We start from the raw sequence: 26843 nt of genomic DNA, 5'->3' as shown, positions 1-26843 counted from the left end.
TTTCTTAATATTTTTTTTGCGTGTCGCATTATGTTCTCGGACTACATATATCTTAAAATTTGCTAGAGTCGTGCTCGCTCACCAATAATAGCGCAACTTGAACAGATACATTGTGTGTTCTATGTTGAATAGCTTTGGTACTTTTATTGTGTGTCGCGATACATGTCTTGGACTATACTAATTGCTAAAGCTGCTAGAATCGTGCTCGCTAATAAATTGTTTAATCTGTTAAAAGCGTTTCGTCGACGAACTCAGCGGGCATGCACAGCTCAAATAATTCTGTGAATTTCGACCGATTAATTCTGCGTTTTTCGTGATTTCGGCCAGAACTCCGAACCAACGAAAAATTCGTTACGTGTAGCCGTACCTTTAGTAATCCTACTTACATAATCATCGTCACCTACATTGATAAATGGTCGTCTCGTCTGTCACTTTTTAAATATCCCTGTCGTCGGGTCGTCAGAATCGTCACAAAACATGGGAGGACCCCCACCTGTCTGTGTAACTCGAGACACAGACACTCAGGTTCCTTTCTGCATTCAGTTGGTTCTGTTTTATGTAATAGCACTCTATATGCAGCTCTTAAGGACAATACTCCAAAGGACAATACAGACACAATTATTAGTTATTAGTTATTATAATTATAAGTTGGAAATTACTTCAAATGTTTAGTCAAACATTTGCTGAATTTTGCATGAAATGTTGGAGAACTCATATGGTGGATGACTACAATGTTGAAGCAATCTAAGTAGAGATTTGTTTGTATATGGTAATAAGAGTCAACATACTTGACCCAAAAACAAAAGTTTCTTCCGCGTTTCTTACGAGTAGCGATATGTGATTGGGTCCTAATCATGTACCCCGGCACCATATGTGCCATACGTAGCCAACATATGGTGATTTTTACCTTGATTAGGGTAAACAATGAACGGTACATGGTACCCAAGTTGTGTAGTCTTTTGAATGTAAGCGCATGCTTGGTAATGCATCATAAAAAGCCATAGTACCTTGTTTTCATAAATACATTAATGTCAGCGTTTAATATATACTTATATATATTTAAATATTTAATATATAATTTATATTAATATATAAATATTAATGTTTTAGGCTAGATGGTACCCAAACGCTTGTTTTAAGCACCCATGTTCGGTGTATGTTAAATTTTTTTTATTGTATTTGGTCACTGGTGATAGATAAAGTAATTCCTGTGTTGAGCAATTACTGCAGAAAATGGCGTGTAGAAGATAACTCCACATTTCTTGATACCCATAGAACTAAACAAAAGCTTATCGGTATCGAATACCCCATTTCGCAATTGATAGCATTTTGATATCTTGTTATATGTGTCCCACTATGGTGTGTGTAGAAAATCCAAAACCGTCCCTATAAAATCTGCCATAAAAATAAGATAACTCCCACTTAGACAAAGAAGAATCTGGTATCTGCAGCAGTATATTTAATAGTAAATTTTACTGGATAACTTGAATCTTTCAATGATTTGCAGGCTAGAGGTTGAAAACAGCACCTTCTCTTTACTTATACACAATGTGACAGTTAATGACTCGGGGTGGTACACATGCACCCCCTACAATGATAATGGAATGGGTGTTCAGTCTGACCTTATGGTTGTTGCAGCTGTCGGTAAGTGAAATATATAAAGCTTTGTAAATCATAATTTAGAATTTAATCATATGGCTTCTAGCCTTTACTAAGTGAATCTCTTTATTCTGTAAATAAATCATGGTTGTAAGTTTCAAGGGAGACAATTCTCTTTTTTGTGAGTTTTTTCCTTGTTGCTTGTACATTGCCTAGTCTCTAAGTAATGAATTTGTTTATAAACAAAATTTTTCAAAAATTGTTTTTAGCGCTAAATGTTTAATAAGAAATGTAAAACCTTGAGTATTTTGTGTGAAAGGATATGGAAGTGACCATATATACTTGTTAAAGAACCAGCCGGTTCTGTGTGTGGAATACATGGTTTGGTGTTTATTATTTGATACATTTGCATAACTGCTTAAAACATTCATCAACACTACTCTTAGCAGCTTACATTATTTATACTTTTATGTGGAACTGAACTAGTAAGATGTGACAACTACTAGTTTAGGATGGAAATGTTTCCAAAGGTAGTTTTTATAAAGTTTCCCTTTGTCTATAAATAGCGGCGTTAGTATTTTACTTTGCTGTCGGCATTCATAGCTCTGTGCTTAGTCGAAGTATTTCCATCAAGCGGGTCAAACATTAGGAATTAATTGCATCGCAGAATGTCCATCGCAGAGTGAAAGAAGTCACTTCTCTCTCAGATAGCTTATACTAGTTGTGTTTATCCGCTTCAGATCCTCCGTACTTCACCACTCAACCTGAGCTGGAATACTCTATTAACATAGAGGAGACAATCACCATGCCCTGTTCCGCCAGCTCTACCCGAGTGGACAGGGTTACCATTTCGTGGGAAAAGGTCAGTGGCCTTAGTAACTATTTATCAAGCACACATTGTAGTTTGCTCATCAACTTAAGACCTGAGGCTAATAGTTTTACTGATGTTGAACTGTCTTCTGTTTAAACTGTATGTCAATAGAGCTCTCTGCAATCGCTAGCTGTTGCCATGTACATATTGCATCGTTCTCCTAAAAATTTCCGACTACACCCAAACTTAAAAATTACCTTGATCCGCATGTTTTGGTTTTAACAATTTATGATTAGCTATGCAGATAGGAACGGTTGGCCTTTATTAATTCATGCTGTTATCTTTTGTGGCCCTGTAGATAACAGGTGCAGCTTCCTAATTATGCGGGGCAAATATTTCACCTTGAACAACCTATGCGTAACTTTGTGAGTGCACAAGCTGTCAAAAGAGGTTGAACTGTTATAAGCGGTTTTTCCAAAGTATAATTTCTACAAGCTTAATTGGGCGTCCATTAGAAGCATGTCACAGATCGAACTGTCTCACTATATCTAATATTAGACTTATTAACGATAATACGTTGTCGACGATGTTAATCGGAACTTTAAATGTTTGATACAACTGTTCTTTTTGTCAGCCGCTGTTCTTGCATGTGTAAGGCAAGGCAACCTTATTTCTTTGTCCAAAAGTTGTTGTAGTGAATAAATTATACCTGTCAACAAATGATTATTCATTAATCAAGTCTGTGAGTAAAGTAATGCTTTCCTACTCTTCTTCTTGCACCAATTCAAGATGTCCTTTACGCTTATTCGAAGGCACGGCCAGCTGTTTCCCTAAACAGGAAATAGTCCATGATTTGATCGAGTGCTTTTGGCTGTAACTGAAAAAGCGTCAAAAATGAACTAGCGCAAAATTTTAGTAGATTTTATGAGACAGTATCTGTATGTTTCTATTATTTGCGATTTTGTTTGAGGTGATCTGATTGCCAAGATGTTTCAAGATTAAAATCAACAAAACTTGATCGTGGTTAAAATGCTCAAAAAATAATTACGTGCAATATGATGTTACTAGTTACTATTGTCGCTATAGTTGATATCAACTATTTCATTGAAGTTTCAGCGTTATGCATCTTTATCCTGTCAGTCTGCTTGCAAATATAGACGTCATAATTGTACTTTTGTTTGATCTAAGCATTTTAACCATTATAAAGTCGTTTTGCGGTTTGAATATCTTAATCTTGAAACATCAAAAACAATCGCAAATGATAGAAAAATACCAATACTTTCTGATAAAATCTACTGAAATTTTGTGCAAGGTCATCTTTATAAACATCAATTTTTAATTCAACAGCTACATTTTGAGTACTGTTGACTACAGGATTATGGTCGCATGCCTGATAGCTCGCGGCTGACTTTACATTCTGGAGGTGATATCACAATAAGGAGTTTAAACAAAGAAGATGATGGAGTGTATAAATGCATCGCCTCTGATGGTGACATAACATCTGCTGCCAGCACCAAACTCACCATACACAGTAAGTCTTTTGACACACAAATTTACATGCAATATTTAGAATAAAATAAAAAATATTACACTGCTAGGTTTATGTTAACCGTAACTGATGCTGTCATCAGCGCATGTCATCCGCGCATGTTGGCAGCGCATGCCATCAGCGCATGTCATTCGCGTGTGTCAAATTAAGTTTACTCACACCATCATGTGTATCAATTACACAAAGTTGTTTTTTGCACAATATAATGAAAGAGTGGACATTACAAGCAACCTGCAAACAACAGGTTGGGTCGCAATTCCAAAAAAAACCCACTGGAGATAACAGGAATGACACCCAACTTTAGATTGCTCTCTGCAAATAAGCATGTCTTCAATAATCGAGGTTCTTTTGCCACTAGACTCGAACATGGCCAGCCAAGATCACCGAGCTGTGCTGCAATTGTACAGCTATGCTCTTAAAAACGCTCACGCAACCTCTGCTTACAGTAAGCTGTGCAGACACCGTAGTCGGTCTTTGAGGGATTGCTCTCACACTCAGTAATCACAACTAGCCATGACTAATCCTTTCAACTAGTGAACAGGACTAGTGATCACTAAATTTCATTGACTAAACATTTAATGGCAGCCAATCACACTGCAGCTACACAGCAATCAAATGCTCTCAATGGATGACCATTTTTCAAAGAAGATTCTTTTAGCAATTGTTTTGTTATCTGGTTTAGTTTGGTCAACTGTACACAAACAGCATTAAAAAAATGGTACGTAAACCGCACTCATGTTTTAAGGTCATAGTGACCAATGCGAACTGATTTTTAAGTCTCTGTAGTTATTTAAGTTCTCAGGCTACAACTTACTACAACGAGAAAATTCATGTGGTTTTTACATTTTTAATTCCAATATTTCACAGTGGTTTTATAATTGCACAAGTTATTGCATGCTTCTTTTATTTTACAAATTTGGCAAATATGTTACATTTTCATAAATGGCTGCTGATGTCTAACCTTTTATCATGTTGTTATTAATTTTATAATAATTAATTAATTGTTATAAAAAGCCCTAGCAGATGTGATGCAAGTCAGCGCGTCAATCAGTCACCATTATTAAGCATCTAGCAGGCATGCTGGTCAGCTGACTCATAATGTATGTTGACATAATTTATTTGGTTGACAAGCAAATATATAATCTATTGACGGCTCAGATGTTTTTTACAGATACGACTCCTCATGCTCCCCGCAATGTCACCGCCTACTTCACGCACTACTCTATAACAATTTCATGGCTAGCCGGATTTGATGGTGGTTACAAGCAAACTTATGTAGTCTTGTAAGTTAACTATTTAGCTAGTTAATAAATAATAAAAATACATCGGAGTTGTCTATTCATGTGACTTTATTCATTTTTCATGTACATTGTAACTATCGATATATTACATTTAGTGAACAGTTGTCATTTCTGTTACTGAAACAGAAAAGCGATCAGTCGTTGAAAAACAATGTTGAGTTTGTAAATTAATTTCCAGATACGTATTCAACATTATAGTCAGATAACGAGGAGTTGCTTACTCATTGTCATTATCAGTCCTGCTAATCCCTCATTTTTTATGAGTGTCTGGCTGGTTATTAAATATGAGCCTAGAATAGATACACCTATAGCATCGTTTTGTTGTTTTGATGAGAATCACAAATTTTAAATACCTAGTATACGAATTTATGCTGTTATTCTTTCTCATACTTGTATATGGCAGGTGCAGCCTCCCAATTATATTTGGCGAATATTTCAACTTGTACAACCTGCACATAGCTTTATTGTAGTATTGCAGAATTTAACTACGAAAAATATAATAGTGATTTTCTATTTTTGTTTTAAATTTTATTCCAGGTATATCTAAAATTGCTCAACTCTATTGGTACAATATCAATACTCAGCCAAATAAATAATAATATATTTTATATAATTATTATTTATTATATATGTTATTATATTATTGACAATATGTTTTTGTATGTTTGGAATATATGTTTATAGCAGCAGAACAAATTGGGAGTAAGATTCTGAAAACTTCTAACTAGTTAGTTAGTTTATATTACTTGCCTGCATACTAACTAGCTAACTAGTTAATTAGTCTATATTACTTGCCTGCATACTGATAAGTGTCTATGTGTGTGTCTATGTGTCTATGTACATGTATATTTATTGGTTAGGCTCAGAGAATCTAAAAGGTCCAACAGAAATTGGCAGCGGTTGGAGCTGCAGGAGCAGGAGGAGACAAGCTTTACCATATATGGATTGATTCCAGCTACAGAATATGAGTTGGCAGTTCTCCCTAAAAACCAACTAGGAGATGGCAGCCAAAGCAATTCGGTCATTGGTGAAACTTTAGGTACCTCTTGTAGAATTGTACGGTTAATTAGGCAAGCGCGTTACAAATGAAAAACATTCAATCGGAATAATAATTAATGTCAATGTATTGCAATTATGTGAAGTTTGATCACCACCAAACAGCATCGAGAGGGCAACTCCACTGTTTATATCAATTAAGACAGGCCTGACTTCATACTTGTTAATTTACCACTGAACTACACGTACATGTATTTGGTTACGAGTCAGATCAGCTTCTCAGTGGTTCTCAATATTGCTTCAAGAAGGGCATAAAACTCGTCAAGAGAAGATAATAGCTGAGTAACTGCACTGTATTATAAAAATATAATACTTATGACGATAAAAAGAATTTTGTGTGCAGAGTTATTTACTGCTAAATCGAACTCATCATCGGTATTGAAGCTTCCACAGAATTTACCATCACGTGTCACAGGCTTTCTATGACTTTATCAAGTGAAAACTGATGGTGTATTTAAATTCCTTCTCCCTGTTTTGTTGCTACTCTTTAGTCTGCAAAAACTAACTTATTGGCTAAAACTTTCCTCAGATAAAACTAATCCTGTTACAGTGTATATTTTTATTGCGCTGCTGCTTGTAGCAATATTAATTTCAATATGGAATATTTGGTTTCATTTTTAAACAAATGTAATATGTTTAAATTGTTCATGTTGCAAAAGCTTTCTTGTGTACCACCTTTTGCATTAACCTCGATTGAATGTCGTAAACTAAAAAGTATGCCAAAAAGTTATGCTGCTAATTAGTAGTTATCCTCTCTGCAACATTGTGTTCACAACTACAAAAGTACTATAAAAAATCCAGTCGTGTAGCAATTTCATCATCAAAAGCTGTATAATAACTTTGTATGCTTAACTTCTTTTGCTTTAATTGGCTACTGAAAGCAGTTACACACAACATGTTCTACTAGGGCATGCCTCTGACTCTTATCAATATTCTTGGCTCTTGGTTTGATACGGAAAATTCTTACCTTTTTGTATTAAAAATTATTATAAGTAGATGTGTGATTTTACTAGCAGAAATGAGTTATCAGTGAAGAAAGCTTTATAGAAAAATTTACTCTAATAATACTGCTGGCTTAATGAACTTATAACTCGATAAGAATATAAATCCATAAAGAAAATCATAAATTTCAGTAACGAAATAACTATGTGAATGACTAGCAACTACTAATTGTTGTATGACCATTTAGCAAGGTAAGACAACTACGTTGTCATATGTTAGTGATAATAAAATGCTACATGCCGATTAAGTCGACTGACATAATTGTCAACCATCATGTTTACATGTAAGTGTGGAGGACAAATAATGATCTGAAACTCAGTTTATTCTATGGAAGAAAAGTTGATATGAGCGACATGAATTAATTTTTGATTGGCTGAAAATATTAATATCTCTATTTATTGTAACATTGCTCTAGAATACAGAATCTAAATTTTTTTGAAATGCGGTATAATGTTGTGAAGGAGTGTTTTTGGACAAAAAGTGGATGTCTGGTAAATTATGTAAATTAATGTGATAAATATTTTGTTAGGCATGTTAGTTAACATCATAGAAAATCTAAAAGAGAACCGTATTATTGATTGGTTTTGCGAGCGGCACTCGGAGCACAAACATTCAAAGATTAGATCTTATTATTCATCATAAAAATCTGTAAACATTCTTCTTGAGTTTACAGAATAAACAAAGAAAAACAATTAAAGAAACTATAAACAACATTATAACAAGTATAACACATGACAATACATTTTAAGTCATATATTATATTGTTTGTCCCTTTTTTCCTCAATTATCATTTAGACTATTTTTTTTCAATGTAGACAGACTACTAAATTCTTTCTCGTTTGCTATCAGCCACCACATTTTAAGTTTTGGAACATCTTTGATGGCTGAGATCTGATGGCTATGCCTGACTCAAGATTAGCTTAGCTGTTTATCAACCTTATCTTAGATAGTTTCATAACGTTGTTGCAGGCTACAAGAAAGGTACAGTCGGTGCTCTTCCAAAGGATGGCGATGGAAATATTATCTTTCCTACTATAGTCAAACCTATTGGTTAGTAGTTTGTTGTTTTATGGCTTGATTGTCTGAAGTAGGTGTGATGCTGGCAATTCTGGGTAGTTATGAAAGCAATTTTAGAATATCTAAACAGACAAACTACATTGTTTCAATTGAGATTGATGAATACCTTCTTGATAGTTCTGTTCAGACTACCACACCAATTCTTTATACGATGTCTTCATAGAACCTCGTCACTGATTACTAAATGATACCAACTGTATGTGCTGACCATAACATAGATATATAACTGAAATTCTCATTTACAACATCGTTACTTATTGTGAATTTAATCAATAGCCATAAATTATATGTTTTAGTCCAAATTGCTTCTTTAGTATGAAAAATTTAAACTAGTCAAAAGATTATAGTCTAGTCTGATAATTTTTTGCTAGCCTGAAAATTTCAGTCCACAACATATAAATTATATTAAGTTACTCCTCATTCTGTTCCTATTTCAAATATGTAAACCATACAGCAGTAAATTATGTTTCCGAATGATTGTGTGGGCTAAATTTTGAACATTTCATTTTTAATGGCTGATTATAACAAATTTTACAGAATTGATCACACCGCATACACTTTTATTTGCTTAATTCAAGTTATACACAGTATATGACTGCGTTCTGCTGGTAACTCAAATTTCTTTAGTTACTGTTAGCTAGTTCAAATGGTTTGTGTCTCGTTGTTATAGTTGTAAAACCGTTTAAAAAATCAGCTTATGGCTGATTAAATTTATTATTACCTCTTAACAAAGACTAAGGGTATTGACTGCGAAAAAATTATGAAAATGTATTCATGCATCACTATTGTGTAGACAGCGGTAGAAAGACATGGTTGGTGATGCGTAAAATACTGCCTGTCAAAAACAGGCAAAGGCAGACAACTCTTATATTTAGTTTTAGCTCAAGTCAGAAGATACAAAAGTTTTGGTTTTTGTAGAAATGACAGTCTCTTGTCTTTAGCAATGATGTGTTAACTGAAGAAGCGATTTATCTACATTTTACTAAACTGGAATCTTTACTGTAATAAGAGCTGGAAGTCTGTCGTCTTTGTAGCTAAGTACACTGCTTCTTTGCTGTGTTTCATTATAACTGTACATAGTTATTACACCCGATGATCTCTCACAGCGCTCGGGACTTTCAGGGTACTAGTTATAATTGTACAGTACATATAGTTATTACACCCGATGATCTCTCATGGTACACTAGACTACCAGGGTACTTGTACACATAATTTCTGATTGGTACTAATCCAAATCTTGTGCAAGAGACGTCTCAACATAATTTTTGCGACATTTACTTATCAACTTCTTTTATGGCGCTGATGATGTTTTTATGAACCAGTTTTGAAAATTATATTCCTGCTTTCGTTTAAGAGAATAGCATTGCTTGGCTGGTATGCGTTTAGATTTTATATGTCAAATGAACAACAAGAAGTGGCTCCTGAATTGCTTCTCTTTATGATCTAAGAGATGTTCTGTTCGCATGAAACCACACAACTATTAGCCTTCAAGAAGCACTGTATGTAGTAGTGGTACTATGGTGTACACTTCTATTTGAACTATACTTCTAGCACACAAAGTCTCTTTTGAAACCTTTTTAATATTATTGAATTCTCAAGTTATTATTTTCTTTTATTTAAATTTTTTTTCACAGCCTGATTTGATTGATCCTTGATCGACTTTATTGATTATTTGCTAAAAATGACACTCGGGTGTAAAAAGAATGTTAACCCTAGTTGAAATCCATTGCTAGGCTATCAGAACACTGTTTCCCTGAGGTCATCATCAGTCTTTAAACTTATCATCGCAGAGCAAAAATGAAGGAAACAGTTTTTCTTCAATTGCCAACGGTGTTCCGGTGCATCATTGCTCTGCCAAAATATTGAGTATAACCATTTGTGACATAATATGATAATTTTCTCGTCGAGTAAATGTGATTATTGAAAAGATTTGTCATCAGACCTATATGCAGGGTATTAGCTAACAAGTGTCACGTTTTTAAACAATATTATAACAATAACAAAATCAAGCTGACTCTGATATCGATCAGATGTGATGCATGCAGTGAATGACTTGCCAACAGTTTTTTCAATAATCAGTAATTTGCTATGATAATGCTATCAATTGACTCTCCGCTCTTTTTGACTCAACGGGACTTCCTCAACTGATGTTTGAGGATAAAGTCATTAAAATTTCCCTTCTGAAGAGGTCAAACTAAATCACGTTTGTAGCCATATGATGTTGGGGTATACAGTATTGAGTGAAGGGATGTAATTTCTTTATAGAAATAGTCAGTGGTTACGGAACCTGCCTGCTGCGTTTTAGTCATTTTTTTAGTTAGTAACAAGAGCAAATTGAATGTTTCTTGAAAAGATCGACTTTCGACTTCCTGTGGTTTAATCTATTATGCTAAAAGGCAAGGGTTGCAGTCTAGCTCTATAGTAGAGCTAATACAGTCCTCCACCAGATACAAGTAAACCAATATAAAAGCTTCACACTTCGTATCCCAAATTATCTCAAACTTGCTCCTTTTTGCATCTGTGTTACATATTTCAAAATCGTGCAAAAACTCCTCCCAGGATATTTGTATTTATCTTTCCACACATATAGTAAACATCAATTTTTATTCCGTGACACCAACATACCACATCCATCATTGTATGTTTCAGTTTATGAACTTTCTGTTACTACAATCTACAATTCACTCTCCCGACTCCTCCACAATACTATTAAATTACCAACTTTTAACACTTTTAAAATACTTTTGTTCAACTCACTCAATAATTCCTGATTTCTGTCTTTTCTTTTGTTTTGTAATGCAACAAAAACAACATTAAGTTGATAACCAATAAAAGGTTATACATACATGTACATACAATATAGGCTGTACATACAATATAGGCTGTACATATATGTACATACACACAACCCTCTAACTGCTCACAGCAGCTTAATTCAAAGAATGACAATACCAGGGCCAGATTGTCAACCTCTGAGTTATATTTTGCCAATTCTTTATATAGTAATTATTGTTGATAAATTGTTTTTAGGTCCCCAACCAGGATTTCCAGAGAATGTTTCAGTTCAACATGATGGCTTTGGAGGAGTATTGGTTGCATGGGAACCACCTCTTGAAACCCCGGTGCCTGTGCTATACTATAGAATTGAGTATAGGAATGAGTCCCATACGGAATGGCTCCTGGACGATCCAATCCTTGCCAACGCAACAAGCGCTAATTTAGTCCCTAAAAACGTCGAAGACGACGTTGTCAAGTATTATTTTCGAGTGAGAGCGTACGGACTGCTTTCCTACAGTGAATACAGTGAAGCAGTCATTATTTTTCTCCCCCGTAAGTTCAAAAAAGCTTTTGTCTCAGTCAATTTATAAAAAAGAGTATTTAAGAACATTTTGTCAGTTGAAATCCTAACCATGAACACGAACAGGATTGACTAAGAAACTATAAAATGTGAAAAATTTGATTTACCCATTTATATTATCCTTGATTAGCAGGCCAATACGTAATAGCGGAGCCTTTTAAAGCATGTATTTTCAACATTTACCACTAATTTACCTATCCCTTGTTTTAAGAGCTACTTTCTACTGTGTGTATTTACTTTCTGCTATCAAGGAAGTCACCTCACTGCTGTTTACCTATATTTTTGCAGAAGCAAAAGCCTCTGCAAATAAGGCCAAGACCAATTATTAGACATGAGCCTTCAATAACTTAAATCAAGCATCCAGCTTTGTTGGCCCTAAATAATGTTCATAAGCTTTCATAAGTGTTCTTCAGATTTGCTACTCATTTACCAAAGATATTGGCATGAAATTGTAGAATAGAGTCTTTCCTTGCTCATTTTCAGATATATCGTTGATTATTTATTTTTTTTTTTTTCGTGGTACTTTATGTAAAGCGATTTTTCATAGAAATGATTATGAGCTCCTAATAAAAGTACATGTATATACTTTTATTAGACAGTTCATAATTATTTCTATGAAAAAATTGTTTTACTTTACGCTATGTATTTGTGTATATAGCGCCTGTAAAACATATGTATATATGTATAGAAATGTATGTGCATGTTTATATAAATATAAACATGTATATATAAACATATATATACATTTTTATACATTTATTTATATGTTTTACATATATATATATGTTCAGCGTATATATGTATGTTTTACATACGTATACATCTATATACCATATATTTGTTTGCTGCATTATATATTTATAGTATAGCGTCATATCTATATATGACGCTATACTATGCATACTATGACACTGGCTGTGTACTTTCATGGAAGATGAGACAGAATGTCTTTGCCTATGTTCACCATACTCTGTGTCATTAAAACCTGTTGACCAGTCTCAGCAATGACTTATTCATATTGTTCTACTAGTTATAATGGTGTTATTATAGAAAAGCCTGCTGCCACAGCATTGAAATTATCAGAAAAAATAGGAATTGGAGTAGCTGCGGTTGCTTTTGTTGGACTACTCATCGCTGCTCTGGTCATTCTCTGTGACCTAAAACCTAAAAGGCAGCGAAAACGCAATAATGATAAAAATGGTATGTAGCTAATCAAAATAATATGTTAAATAATTGATAATATTTTAGATTTGCTGCTGTCTTTATAGATACGTGCTTTTATAATGACGAGTCTTCTAGAACCCTCTGTTTCTCTGAGCTTCTTTAACCAATCATAAGGCAAAGAAATACTCATTGACTGGCCATATCTAGTTCTTTGTTACCTCATGGTATTTTTCTGAAGACTTGACTTTTCTGAAGATTTTATAACACTTGTTTGTAAATGTCAGACTGTTATATACTTTACATTGACATGGTTTAAAAGAATGTACTAATACTAATAATGTTTTATAACTTTGGAGTTACTCAGCTGTGGATGAGTCTGTGTTGTATTTTAGGTCAAGATTAAGTGCTAATTAATTACTTGTGCCAATCATGTGCTGTAACAAATCTTACATTGCTATTCGAAAAATCTTCGTCAAAACTTTGCTATTTTGCGGTAATACCCAAAGACACAGGTTAGTAACCAGTTACTAGATGCACAGAAATTCAGATGGCTGTATGAATCGGTATTAGGTAATTTGTTTACGGTATCATCAGTTAATAAACCAACTTGTCTGCGATATTCTGAGCCATTTACACAATTAAAACGTTTTCATTAAACTGGCTCAACCACATGTGTTGCAACAAAAACAACATACCGGGTAAATGTTCAACTTGAATGTGGCTTTCCTACCCAGAGTGTTCGCCAGTATTTGAGTTGATGTTGGTTTGTTAATTTTTTCTCTCCATTCATATTTTGTGAATTCAGCAATCCGCTTTTGGCTGGAATAGGTATTTAAATTTTCACTCATACGTTTTGTAATAAAAAATCATTCTCGATAAAGACTTTTGTTCATTGCAATCTTTGGGGCCACTTTCATAGCATTTGTCATACTTTTTTGTTGGCATACAAATCTTTTATCATATATTCTATTGAAGTAAACTTATTTTATGTGGCCTGCAGGGACTGCTATGCCAGAAATCGTTACTTAAGAGTGTTATAAAACGAACAAATGACCATACATAGCTGGCATTAACTAGCATTAAATTTAAATTTAAGCTGCAGTTTGCCCTAGTTTATGTTTGACCTGATATCCAGAATTGACCGTGTCCATCATTTTGAATGCTAAATTAAATTAACTACTTGACCAGAGGAGGCTTACTCATATTTCTGACAAACTTGACAAAAAATAATTTTGGTGTGTGCGATAGCAGTCAGTTTCATTACGAGAATTGAAGATTAACATACGAACAATTTAATAAGTCTAATACAACAGTGGAAAACTATAGAGAAGGCTTAGATGTCATCATTATAGCTAATTAGTGCATTGCTGAAATGTGTTTTCAAAGTTTTATTGCATGTTTCTCAGTGGATAATAAATTTCCATAGAAAATTGCCCATCTCACCAAGGTATAGGTGCCAAATGTTGAACTTTTGAACCTAGAGACTGATATATTAATTAAATATAATAACCACTGATTATCTTGCAGGTGAAAGAGCGCACTATAGTTTGGCACCTCAGACCACAAATGGCACTAGGTATGTTTTATACTTCACCATTTTCCTACACCTGTATCTTCGGTGTATGACCAGCCTCAACTGCCCTTACGACGAGTAACTTCATAACTAATACATATCTCTGCATAGTATAAACCAATTATGCAAGGAAGCCAAAGACACTGTACTGAGTTCTTATCTATTGCAGTGTAGGAAAACATTTCGAGCTGAAAAACATTTATTATTTACACCCGTATAGGAGGTAACTCCATCAGCTTACTTCTTTAATGTGACTAACCTTACCGGACGAAAGTTTTGACAAGCATGACACAAAAATGCTAGCGTGTCTGGAAAAGATAGCTTCGACAATACTACTATAGCTATTTGAAAACTTTGTGATGCATGATGGTCACTTGCGCTGCAGAAAACAAAGATGTTGGTTGTTTACAGTTAATTGGATTTTCGGGATCACTATGGCAGTGACTTGAGGTGATCCATATAGTTTCTATATGAATGTCAAAAATCAGGCTAGTCTCAATGAGACAAGTCAGCGTGCAGCACTAGTTTTATCTGTCACCACTAGGATTTTGTTTAATTGAAAAAGGTGTTAGCTTTCTTATAAGATACACTGTGCACTCATGTCGTCTCATTGGGTTACAGATTGCACAGCTCGCCTCTGTACGGAACAATTCAACGGCAGGCGAGAGGTGATTTGCTAGCGTTAGATTACATGTTGTGTATTTTACAACCCGCAGTGTTGTATATCCCATGGTGACAATAGTATGTCATACTTTCCTCTTTCCCTTTTGACTTGTCGCATGGTCATAATTATTGTAATTTACTCTTATTGGTTTGAAGCAGAATACACCCAGTCTTTGATTATAGAAATTGTCTCGCGGCTCTTCCAGTGGCTATATAGCTATGTTAATTATTTAAACGTACAAAGTACAATTAGTTGTTTTCCCTCTAGCAGTTGTCACTGTTGATGTCTAAATACTGGTCTTTACAATAGATGATAAGGATAATGGTATAGCCACAAATATATTCCTTTAAGCTATGCCTCTCGTCAAGGTCTTTAAAATTCTATGAGTGTTGATTTTTGTAGTGAATGGCAATCTTTCTACCCTTATAATGGAGGACGATTTACTATAAATGGAGAGGCTGATGACATATATGTTGTTGATAGACAACGTGATAACGTAACAACACTTTCTTCTATGGAGAGAGACGGCTTGACAGTCCGACGTGAACCTGAATGGCATGCACAACTTGACTTGGCTAGAACCTTTGATTCAAATTCGAGCGATAAGCCACCAGCCCACGGCATTGGTTATACAGCTAACTATTCTACCTACAATGGCTTGCTACATGGTTATTATGACGCTCGTACCGGCACTCAGATTTCTCCAAGCATAGTCAACTATCCACACTCTGGTATCGAAATAGGCTATACGACAGATGGTAACACTTCGAATGATACAGCTGGAAGGCGTAATCATACCAAAGATAGGCAAAAACCTACAAATCAAACAAAAAATGAATCTCAACCTATTTATGCTAACCATCTAATGACATCACGAGGTGCGAGTAACTCTAATTGGTTTGCCCCTCATCAAGAATGTCAGGAACGCAGCTCTTCTCCGATTAGTTTATCATATGACCGAGAACAGGAAATAGTACTAAAGCCATCTTTACCCAGACACTCTTCCATGAAACCTTCTGTTCAGGTTCCTGGCAATGATGAAGAAATGCCTTTTGATCCTCATCTAAGTATTATCAGAGAGAACAGTGTTATTGCTCCAGATGACCCCTTAGAATATGATTCACTTAGTGCTGAAGAATACCCGTACACAAACGGTTGGGTGGAGAGTCAAGCAAGATCTAACCTGTATAATAATAGGCAAACCAATCAACAACGCTCCAATACTCTTCGGGAAACCGTTCCAGAGCCTATCTACAGACCTCGAGGCTACTATACCTTAACAACCAATGATTTAGACAGTGTTTCGCCTCACATTCATCGACTTGGCCGATTCGCACAAGATAGGGATTCGAGCATAAGTTCAAGTGTGAATGAGATGCGGACACATTATAACAGGGAGAGGCTCTTGGGGACGGTAGAAAGAGTGAGAAGTACCTCATCTCGCTCTCGACGACCAGGAAGCTTCGCTAGTCACAGTAGTGATCAACTAAGCCCTCGCTATGCCCACTCACCACTCCCTCCTCCGTATCCTCTCACCGAGTGCTACCCAGAGCTAGTATCTCCTGTTTACTATAATAACAACAACAATAGACAGTCTGAATCAGCGCCATCATATAGTAATCGTTCTAGTCACAACCTTTCACCAGCGCCTCATTATGAAAATTCAAGTTTACTAAAATCAATGCAATATCATCGTCCTTTGCCAACTAGCCGACCGATGCATGAGATGAGTAGGTTGGGATCATCGGGTAATGGAACCAGTGGCTTCGGAAGCTCATGGTCGCAATCTCACAACGAGGGTCACCAGCGTAGATCACGACCTTCATGGTCAAGATCATCTGTACCTACACCATATGAATATGACATAAGCTGTGAATCTTCTCCTGCAGTGACCTTACCAGAATTCTCCAATGCTAGTAATAATCATTTTGGCCTCTATGCTAGACCAAAATTGACCACACCACACATTTCTCAACGAGTACCACAGTTTTATCATAATAGAGACAAGAAGACCTCATACGATCCTAGCTTCATTGCCAACAACTATTACTCACATACTCATAAATCTAGTCAAGTACCAGTTCAAGCCGGTTATAAGGCACCGCTACAAGCACCATCAGATTCCGTCGATGAAAATTATGAGTTTGATCCTATTTTAATAGACAGTGAACCCCATGATTTTTTTCATGTACAATACGAGAATGTACCTGACGCTACCTCTGATGAATCTAGTCAGACGCTTCAACGACCATCCCTTTACGCCGAACAGTCCACCCCTCCCGCCTCCAGCACCTCTCAACGATTTAATCGGCTACGCAATGAGTTCTACACATATAAAGACAGGCAACGATCACCTCACTACCGTCTTGAAAGCGCCATTCTCTGATTTTTAGTCATTCTCACAGCTAGTCAATTCAGGCATTTTTTGTTTAGGCATGTAAACTATAGTACAACTACTATAGTCATTCCATTTTGTTTATTTATTTATATACAGTACCATCGTTGAATATAATAGGTAGTAAAGCATTGTAAGTCCAGCATGAGTATTTCACTTATGCTTCGACCTCGTGAGAGCCAAAACTCCCTTTTTAAAATTTTAAATATAAAATTTACCAAACAAGCACCATTAATGTTCAATCTCACAGCATGGTTTCTGTAGCGTAAAATTCTTTTAATTCTGGGCTTGTTGGTTTAATTATCTCCTTGTCAGTGAGGTTAATTATCCAGCCAGGTTCTAGTCCATGAAATATTTGTAATTTGTTCTTTTTTTGAAGTGATAACTGCTTAACACGGTCTGATAGTTCAGGAAGAATGTAGCCATATTTTTGAGCGAGCTCCTCCCGCTGCTCGTCAACATCAGCGGAATCAGCGAGATAGCCACGCCCCTTCCCGCTTGAGTAGTACTCCAGTACATCTCCGGTAGGTGTCTTGCATACAGGAAGTGGCCGGGCAGTCGAGAAAAACCTGCAAATATTTGGTAAAGTGAACACCTAAAAATTGAACAACTTGCCTCATGACAGGTGTCAATCCTTTGATGAAAAAACGACGTAGGACAGCAGTAGAATACCTTAATTCAATAACAGGTTTCAGATATGGTAAAATAAATAGATTTGAGATTCTTTACGGAAGTAGCCAAAGTCGAGAGCTTTTGAGCTTGTCAAAACAGCCCCATCTTGTCCCATCAACTGAGTGGGACAGGTAACTCACCATTCAGGGTTGGATATTATGGCAAGTGATCGGAGGTCATAATATCTGGTAGTGACAAGGGAGCCAGCTCTCTCTATGGCTGCCACTGCCAGCTCATCGACCCACTGCACCTCGAGGCATACTTGAGCATTGAATATGTCGGCACCCTGCAGAAAACTAGCGTATATATACATGTATCACGTAAGTAATGTCGCGTTTAGGCTATATGAAATGGAATCTGACCACGAACTTTTAACAGTGACATCTAACAAAAACTGCAAGTGGCAGCAAATTCTATACACTGGGTCGTGCTCATAAAACTAAAAACAACACCTTGAATAACTGCATGTAAAATATTGAAACACCTTGAATAACTGCAGGTAAAATATTGAAACACATTGAATAACTGCAGGTAAAATATTGAAACGCCTTGAATAACTGCAGGTAAAATATTGAAACACCTTGAATAACTGCAGGTAAAATATTGAAACACATTGAATAACTGCAGGTAAAATATTGAAACACCTTGAATAACTGCGGGTAAAATATTGAAACGCCTTGAATAACTGCAGGTAAAATATTGAAACACATTGAATAACTGCAGGTAAAATATTGAAACACATTGAATAACTGCAGGTAAAATATTGAAACACATTGAATAACTGCAGGTAAAATATTGAAACACCTTGAATAACTGCAGGTAAAATATTGAAACACATTGAATAACTGCAGGTAAAATATTGAAACACCTTGAATAACTGCAGGTAAAATATTGAAACGCCTTGAATAACTGCAGGTAAAATATTGAAACAGCATTTTGCAAGCCCAATGTATATTCCAACTGTGTTTATTATGAAATTACTACAAGTGTCTTTAATAGAGAGCTTTACTATTTATCGCCTCTAAGTTCTTTATTGAACAAGCAAACTTTTCATCATAACAGGTAACTAAATGTGTTGATAATTGAAAAAGCTAATTCCTATACTACATGTAGAAGCTAGGAGATCTATGAGTAATCACTCACAATAGGCTAAGAGGGCGCATAAAAAACATGGAAGCTACAATTGGCCGTTGCAGGTCCAGCACTGACAAGAATTGTATTGGACAGCCAGAGCCAGGATTGGACAAATGCAGTGGTAGAATGATACTCTGATAGCCTTGTGCAAATGTGCAAGAATCACAAAATCGTATTGATGTAAAGCGTTTTAGAAAAGATTTAAAAAGTCTAAAAGTAAGCCAACCACGCTGCCGCATGGGTCATCTTTTTCAGCGTTTATGAACCTGTCTGGTAATTAGCAACTTGGGAATAATGGTTTTATTTTAAACTTTGAGATTAGTAAGAAATTGAATTAAGTTTTGCAGAGAGATAAAATCCAAAAAAGTACACAGGCTTTGTTTACACCGGCCAATCTTCCATGCTTCCGTATATGTTAGCCATTTTGCGCAGGTGACCTTGTTGTATTTAAATTGTTCACAGAGGCAAGAGACACTACGTTTTGTAGCTAGGTTCATCACCAGTTGAATGAGATCAAATATGTCTGTAATATGGCCTAAAAGCTTCCTGAAAAAGACGATCATTTGCAACTGTGATAAACTGCTATTATCGTCCATTTTTAAAAAGAGTTCCCATGACAAAGTACATATTACTGCTAATGATATGACGAAGGGAAGAGAAACATCTACGAGGAAATGTTTATAGCCCATCTCATAGCTAAGAGCGGGTAGTGAATTCATTAAGAAATCTTCTACGTTGATTACGGACAGATATAGAGGTTGTGTCAGAGATGATTAGCTGGGGAAGAGGTAAATGCCAAGTTACGTTTACAATCTGCCGTCAGCTAATCAGGGCCTCATAGTCAGCCTTCCTATAGACATCAAGTACACTCATTTAACATTTCATATCACATTTTCTTGTCCTTTCCACTCGGCCGCTCTACCATGGCAAATACCAAAGGATGCCCGAGGCTCATGGAACAAACCATGAAATGTTTCTATTGTTAATGTAACGCTTGCTTACGGGACCGAGCGCTTAAGTGGCCCATTCAGGTCGGCTCAGCATGACACGTTTCAATTGGCTCACAGTCTAAGTAATTTGTTAACTTTATTTATTGGGCGGATGTGCTGAATATCCCATTCATGATTTTCACACTTGGGCTCATCATAAGTACCATAGATAAAGAGGCATTTTAACATATTAAAGCTTGCAAGGATTATAGTTCAATGGAATCAAGCTAGATAGTGTAAATAAAGCTTTCCCTTGAAATGACATAAATTTATTTTTCATTTGATTAAAACATCTGCACATTCAAATTTTTTTACGATTTTAAATAAAATAATAATTCTGGCGATTGAAATACTATAGAGTAATTTGACAATGCGTTATCTACCTTCATTTGTCTTCAGCAAGTGCCATATAATGGTATACAGTCATGTATATTATGTTATACAGCTAAAGATATACCTCATCTGTCAGATGCACTCCATAGTGCTTGTACTCTGATTTGACCTCAATAAGCTTGCTCCTGCAAAGGGCTGCGAGGTCTATGGGCTTGGAAGGATCCACCCTGCCCAGGTCTATCATTCGCTGGAGCTGCAGCAATGACAGCGGCACATATTCCTTTCTCTGGCTGAATGATACAGAATTGTAACCCGTCACAACACTTGTTGAAAATAAAACAGTTCATAGATAATGAAAGTGGCTAAGTGGTGTGTCACAAGGAATATTGAGTTGTCTACACTTTGCGCTTCTTCCAGTCTTTGAACAGCTGAACCTTTTAAGGTTTTAGCCATATTCGTAAAAAGTGAGGCCAAGATTTCAGTTTCGACACAAGCAAATTGAAATCAAGCAATTGCTATAAAATAATTTACCCTGCGATACAGTAATGTTTCTCATAATAAAACGAAACTCAATTTTGCAAACTGAAAAAAAAGCATGAACAGAACCCTCATAGTAAAACGAAACTCATTTTTGCAAACTGAAAATAATGCATGAACAGAACCAGAACAGTAAATGGGATACAGCCTAAAAACATGAGAATACCTACCTGATAGGTGAGATGCCTCTAGAGCGAGGAGAGAACAAGAAGCCAGATAACAAAATGACCTGGCGACCGGTTTATTTGCAATTTATATAGGAATGATTTGGTTGTGGGCAATGCCTGGTCTGGCACTCTCAATTAGTCCTTCACATTTCAAGAGAAAAGGAGTGAGACTAGGGCAGGTTTGGGGCACTCCATGAAATGATTACTGCTGCCATGGGCATCATGTCTGCTTCAAACTCATCGCCATAGCCTTCTATATCCTACGCTTTGATCACGCTGCCTCTAGTCTTATTACTGGTTCACGCTGGTACGGCCAAACTGAACAAACTATGTCTTAAATTTCACCAGGCTTTTCCAACTCTTTTCAATAATTGGAATAAGGACAAGTAAAGCTATGACTGAATACAAACCTTTTTGAAAGAGCCTTACCTTTTCTTAAAAAACACATTAATACATTTTAGAATATGTGTTCAGCGTACCTAACATTTCTGTAATATGGTTCTCGAGGAATACGTGTGTAAAAAGGGAATTGTCCACCCTCAAATCCTAGCGGTGGCAGAGTCTGGTGTTTCGCCTGCCCACGCTTGGGAAACAGATCTCTACGTCTTTTGGTCTTCTGGCCCTACAACAAGTGCGGCTAAAATGGTTGTTTTGAAAATTTACATTACTAATTTGCTACAGCATAGCCAGCATAAATGAAAAGTAAGTTTTTAGCTTACTAAAAAACTTTAAAACAACATTACCAAACATCAAATAAAGGCAAATGCAGGCAACATAGAGCTTGAGATAATTGACAATCAATTAATAACCTTACCGCAACCTCACAGCAGTCATCAAAATATTTTTACACTACTTTGCGAAAGGTTGGTAAAGCCATTTTTTCAAAGATTTTGCCGAGATCTTCATAATAAAATTTCCACTTTTGCTCAGCATAGAAGCGATGCATTTGGAAAATTTAAAATATAAGCTATTATTTAATTTTCATACATCTGAGCCATAAAAAATTAAATCTAATTATCTACTTATTTAAAAAATAACCCAAACCAGCCTCAGATACAGATGCAGGACTGAAAGTGCTCAAACTATATTCACAATGAATAGTATTCCCAAATCTCACCGCAAGAATTTTCATCCAAACACTTTGCTCTTCCCGACAATTTTTCAGCCAATCAACAAGCACTCAACTAGATGACAAGCTAGAAAAATTGTTTTGAACGAAAGGCTTCTATTCAACCGGCACTTAGCAGTAATGAGAGCATCTAGTAACAATAATTACCCATACAGACAGGTTTCAACAGGTTACCTTAGCATAGACAGAACATTACCAAGCAGTGACAATGAAATAACTAAAAAGAGAAAAGAAAATAGCCTGTAGCCATTAGCACCCGAACTACAAGCAGAAAACCGCTAAGGACTCATCCAACGACCCTCCAAGTACAACAAAGAGCATTCCCACAATCCGTATTAGCCTCATACGATTGACTAATAGCCTCGTTCATTGCTATCAAGCAGCGAGTCTATATGACATTGACAGGCAGCAAAGTTTGGAATTTTGTCAGCATTATATCTCTCCAGCTAAAACGTGTGAACTGTCAATATTACAATTGACACTGATTCAATTATGTATAATATTGAAGGGTGTGAGAATAAAAAGTACATCAAAGACATGTGATTTTAATAATAACAGTGGGTCTACCATGTTAATGGTATCATTGTCTAGTGTGACATTTTAATTATTAATCACATACAAAGTAAAGCCCTTCCGACATTTGATTCGTAGGTCAAGGCCATCGATTTTGGAGCAATTATTCTTATATTATATTTTGATCAATTCATTCCACATCTCAGCAAACCTGACACTAAATACTCTGGATAATTACATATAGACGTAGTATTAAAACAAATGCAAATTATAAAATTTAAATTAGATGTAAGTAAACTTATAAAATAATAATGAAGAGTCTTTATTGGTTGTTATTGGTTGATATTGGTTGTTATCTTTAAATTAAAGACAGTTTAACTGAAGAGTAGTCACGACAATACAGGTGAGGGACGGTGTGTAGATAAAGGTTGCAATAAAGATATGAAACTAGTCTAACCTAAACTAAGAAATGTAATTTATCATAACTTGTTTATATATTTGTTTGATTGTACATTTGATATCAACTAAATTCTACCTTCAATAATCATGGCTAGAATCTCTATCTTCACTCATTTAGACCAGGGTTATGACGCATTAGAACTGCATTGCATTACTGCAGTGCAGTACGCAGTAATTATTTGGTGCATTACAACTTTCTAACGCACAGTAGACATTTACTATTAATGCACCCCTACTGCAAATTGCACATTGTGAGCTACTGCGCATTTACTTTCATGATGCATTACCTGAAACCTAGCAATTCAAACCTTGAAGCTGCATGTGTACGGCAACTGTGCATTGGTATAAAGTTGATACTGTAGATCAACTGTCCCTGCTGGCTTTCCAAGCGCTTTTACTGCATTGTACAAAATTTTCGGATGCCATGTTTAGCAAGCTCATGAACTTGCACTCTAACTCCCTGATACTTTTGGAATACGGAGTCAGACATTATCACCATTCTGATCAATGAAATTTTTGGTTTTTGTACTGTATTCTCATTAATATTATATATTAAAACCATAATAGATTTTCATTTCAACCATATACAACATGCTAATTGTGATCAGTTTGTTTGCCCATTCATGCTCAATTTTGAGCAGCAATCGTGTCTCGTAATTGTATTGGGGTCGTGTCAAAGTAAACTCAATACTTGAGTTGGTGATAAATTTTTAAGAAAATGCGCTGTGTGTGTATGTACAGTGTATGTATAGTGTATGCAAAAGTTTATACTGCATCTAGCACTACAAAACGCATACTACTAGCAGCTCTCACTGAATGCAGCACTGCAGACTGTGCAGTAGGCAATACTTCAACTGCATCAGTACTGCTTACTGCGCATTAGAAAATGGTTTTACTGCATGTGTTCTGCGCAGTAGTAAAAGTAAACAATGCGACTATACTGCAACTGCAATGCATTTTACACTTGGGTATGAGTAAGTACTTATCAATGCGAAGTTATGATTTTATTTGTAATAGTTACAACCCTAATTCTGAGAGAAAGTCTAAAGCTCATTCATAGTTTCAGACTCTTTTTTCAAATCACTTTCTTTTTCATGCTAATGACTAGACAAATCAGATTGTTTTCAAGAATTGATCTGAAAATGTTAGCCGGTGTTTACCTATTTTTTCCCCATAAAACTCTTTATGCATTATCATTAGGATATATTGACAAGTTGTTAAACAAAATCTTGAGAAAACAAGCATTCCCAAAAAGAACTCATAATTGTAAGATATGCAAGCGGAGATAGAAAAGGAACAAGGTGACAAGGAATAATATTATGAAGCGTGCAGAGGAGGTAAGTGAATAATAAACAAAAGACAAATTAGAAGAGAGAATGAGACATAAATTTGATGCGATTAAGTTCAGATTATTGAGTAAATGTAAATAGACCAGAAAAACTCCTTGGTGTTTAATTGGCAACGGAACATACACACTTCGTTCTTGAAATAGGAATCAGTTTAAGTGAAGTCATCCACAAAAAAGGAATCTAAGGTTCTGATAGAAATAGAAAATGATGACAAACCAATGACATAAGGTCACTTATAGGACACAGGTTTTGCAATACACCAGCTATCAGAAAAGTGAAAAATATATACATGAAAAATGACAAAAAGTTAACTATTTTTGGCATTTTTCATGTCAACTAATGGTTACTTATTTGATCAGCTGTTGTGCAGCTGAGTAGCCATGACATATATTTAAGACTAGTTTAAATGGGCTGTGTTTTCCGTTACTGTGACAAAGATCAGTCATATTAAAAGGTACAAACCAATAGGTAATATATAATCTACATCATACAAAAAACGTAGCATTATACAAAACTAAGAAGTTAACATGCAGCCTGCAAGATGACATTCCCTTCGTGTCAAAAACCTATAGCAATGGCCTACAGAAACCACCATAACAAGGCAGTTCGATACATGATAATAATCACAATATACAGTACCCTCAAAAAAGATTACAAACTACCCGCTTGAAAACAACATTGCAAAACCAACATTTAAACTACTGAGTTTGGATGAATACGCTTCGACATGAACACGCTTCTACATGAAGCGTAAAAAGGTTTTCATGACTATCCAACTGGTGGACGGCAGACATGTTTTCTTTGAAATTGTAACACTTGTTAGCCTACCTAGATGACGTACATTGAAAGTTCACTGCTATGAGCCTTTGTTTTATAACTGGAACGAAGATAGCCGGTAGGGAAATGGAAATATTGATGTGTGCGTTACTCACAAAACGCGAATAACGCACTTATTTATTTTTATCAATATAATATAGTTGTCGCATATGTTAAAAACAGTATGCTTACTAGATTGTGTCGCTGCTTAATATTACTTATAGCAACTCTGGGATATGTTCGTATTAGTTTCAACGCTTCTTTCGTAGTCGCCATTTTTTTCCCACAATACACCCCGCACAGGATATGTAGCTTAGTTTGCAAACTATATTTACGCATAAGAATTGTCTTTCCTTCATTACTGAACTTTAGTAGATGTACTCAGTTTTTATAGTTTTTCAATTATGAGGAGGAATATTTTTTAACGTATACACTAATGAGAGCATCTCTTAAAAATATAGCTAACCATCTTAAAATATTAATAAAATTGAGTAGTTTTCAGATTTTTAATTTTAGTATCATCAATGATATACAGCCAGCACATGGGGGCTGTATATCATTGGTATCATTGGTATCATGTCAAACATAATTACAAAATGATTATTGGGTGTTCACCATACATAGTTCCCATACATATAATTTAATTAAAAATTTCAACTTTTGGTATATTTACACTAATTACAATATACTAACTCAATGTATACCAAATAACATATAATATACAATATACAATTCAATGTACTACAATGTGTACTATGATACTCATGTACATACTAACTTCCGTAACCTGCCTAAGAGTATACAAAGTATTTTAAATGTTATAGTGATCTGCGTTCTGTAAATACCAATAAAATCAGAATATTATTTTTGTAGAATTTCACAAAAAGTAGGCTACAGATTTATGTAGACCAGTCTCAAGCTTTACATAATTGATAATTAGAGGTATGCCTTTTACTTACTTGATGCTACCTCCAATAGCTTGAACTATCACATGCTCATTGGCATTATCTATAGCACATACCTGAATGCTCTCTTTGCTATTGAGCTCAATCTAAAATTAAAAAAGATATCATGTTAACTTTTTACCCACATCTTTTAAAAACAAAAGTAAGGTTAATTTTGTATAGCTTTATTTGTCTGAGAAGACTGTCAGCTACAAGTCATCAGCAAGTGTTTGAATTATTACAAAAAAATTG

At 35.4% G+C, this 26843-nt stretch overlaps 2 protein-coding genes across 3 annotated transcripts in view; one reads left to right on the top strand and one right to left on the bottom strand.

The window, feature by feature from the left end:
* Positions 1-17777, top strand: part of LOC137386048 (protein turtle-like) — an 84256-nt gene extending 66479 nt beyond the window's left edge. For both annotated transcript variants that reach the window (XM_068072703.1, XM_068072704.1), the window contains 10 exons: positions 1508-1644; positions 2340-2461; positions 3785-3941; positions 5131-5242; positions 6121-6299; positions 8288-8368; positions 11426-11725; positions 12804-12953; positions 14445-14493; positions 15557-17777. In XM_068072703.1, the coding sequence (XP_067928804.1) occupies positions 1508-1644; positions 2340-2461; positions 3785-3941; positions 5131-5242; positions 6121-6299; positions 8288-8368; positions 11426-11725; positions 12804-12953; positions 14445-14493; positions 15557-17540 (3271 nt within the window). In that variant the 3' untranslated portion in view covers positions 17541-17777. The remainder of the gene's footprint in view (positions 1-1507; positions 1645-2339; positions 2462-3784; positions 3942-5130; positions 5243-6120; positions 6300-8287; positions 8369-11425; positions 11726-12803; positions 12954-14444; positions 14494-15556) is intronic.
* On the bottom strand, positions 17573-25928 carry LOC137386049 (large ribosomal subunit protein uL15m-like). The gene is made up of 5 exons (XM_068072705.1): positions 25840-25928; positions 21861-22003; positions 20802-20967; positions 18362-18507; positions 17573-18118 (listed from the first exon to the last, which is right to left on the bottom strand). Exons 1-5 carry the CDS (start codon positions 25921-25923, stop codon positions 17794-17796), a joined length of 864 nt encoding a protein of 287 aa, XP_067928806.1. The 5' UTR covers positions 25924-25928; the 3' UTR covers positions 17573-17793.
* Between the last annotated feature and the right edge of the window lie 915 nt (positions 25929-26843).

Source organism: Watersipora subatra, chromosome 1 (genome assembly GCF_963576615.1).
Source record: "Watersipora subatra chromosome 1, tzWatSuba1.1, whole genome shotgun sequence".
In the NCBI taxonomy this organism is placed as follows: Eukaryota; Metazoa; Bryozoa; class Gymnolaemata; order Cheilostomatida; family Watersiporidae; genus Watersipora; species Watersipora subatra.
Note: the sequence above shows the minus strand (reverse complement) of the source record. Positions and strands in the feature narration are given on the sequence as shown.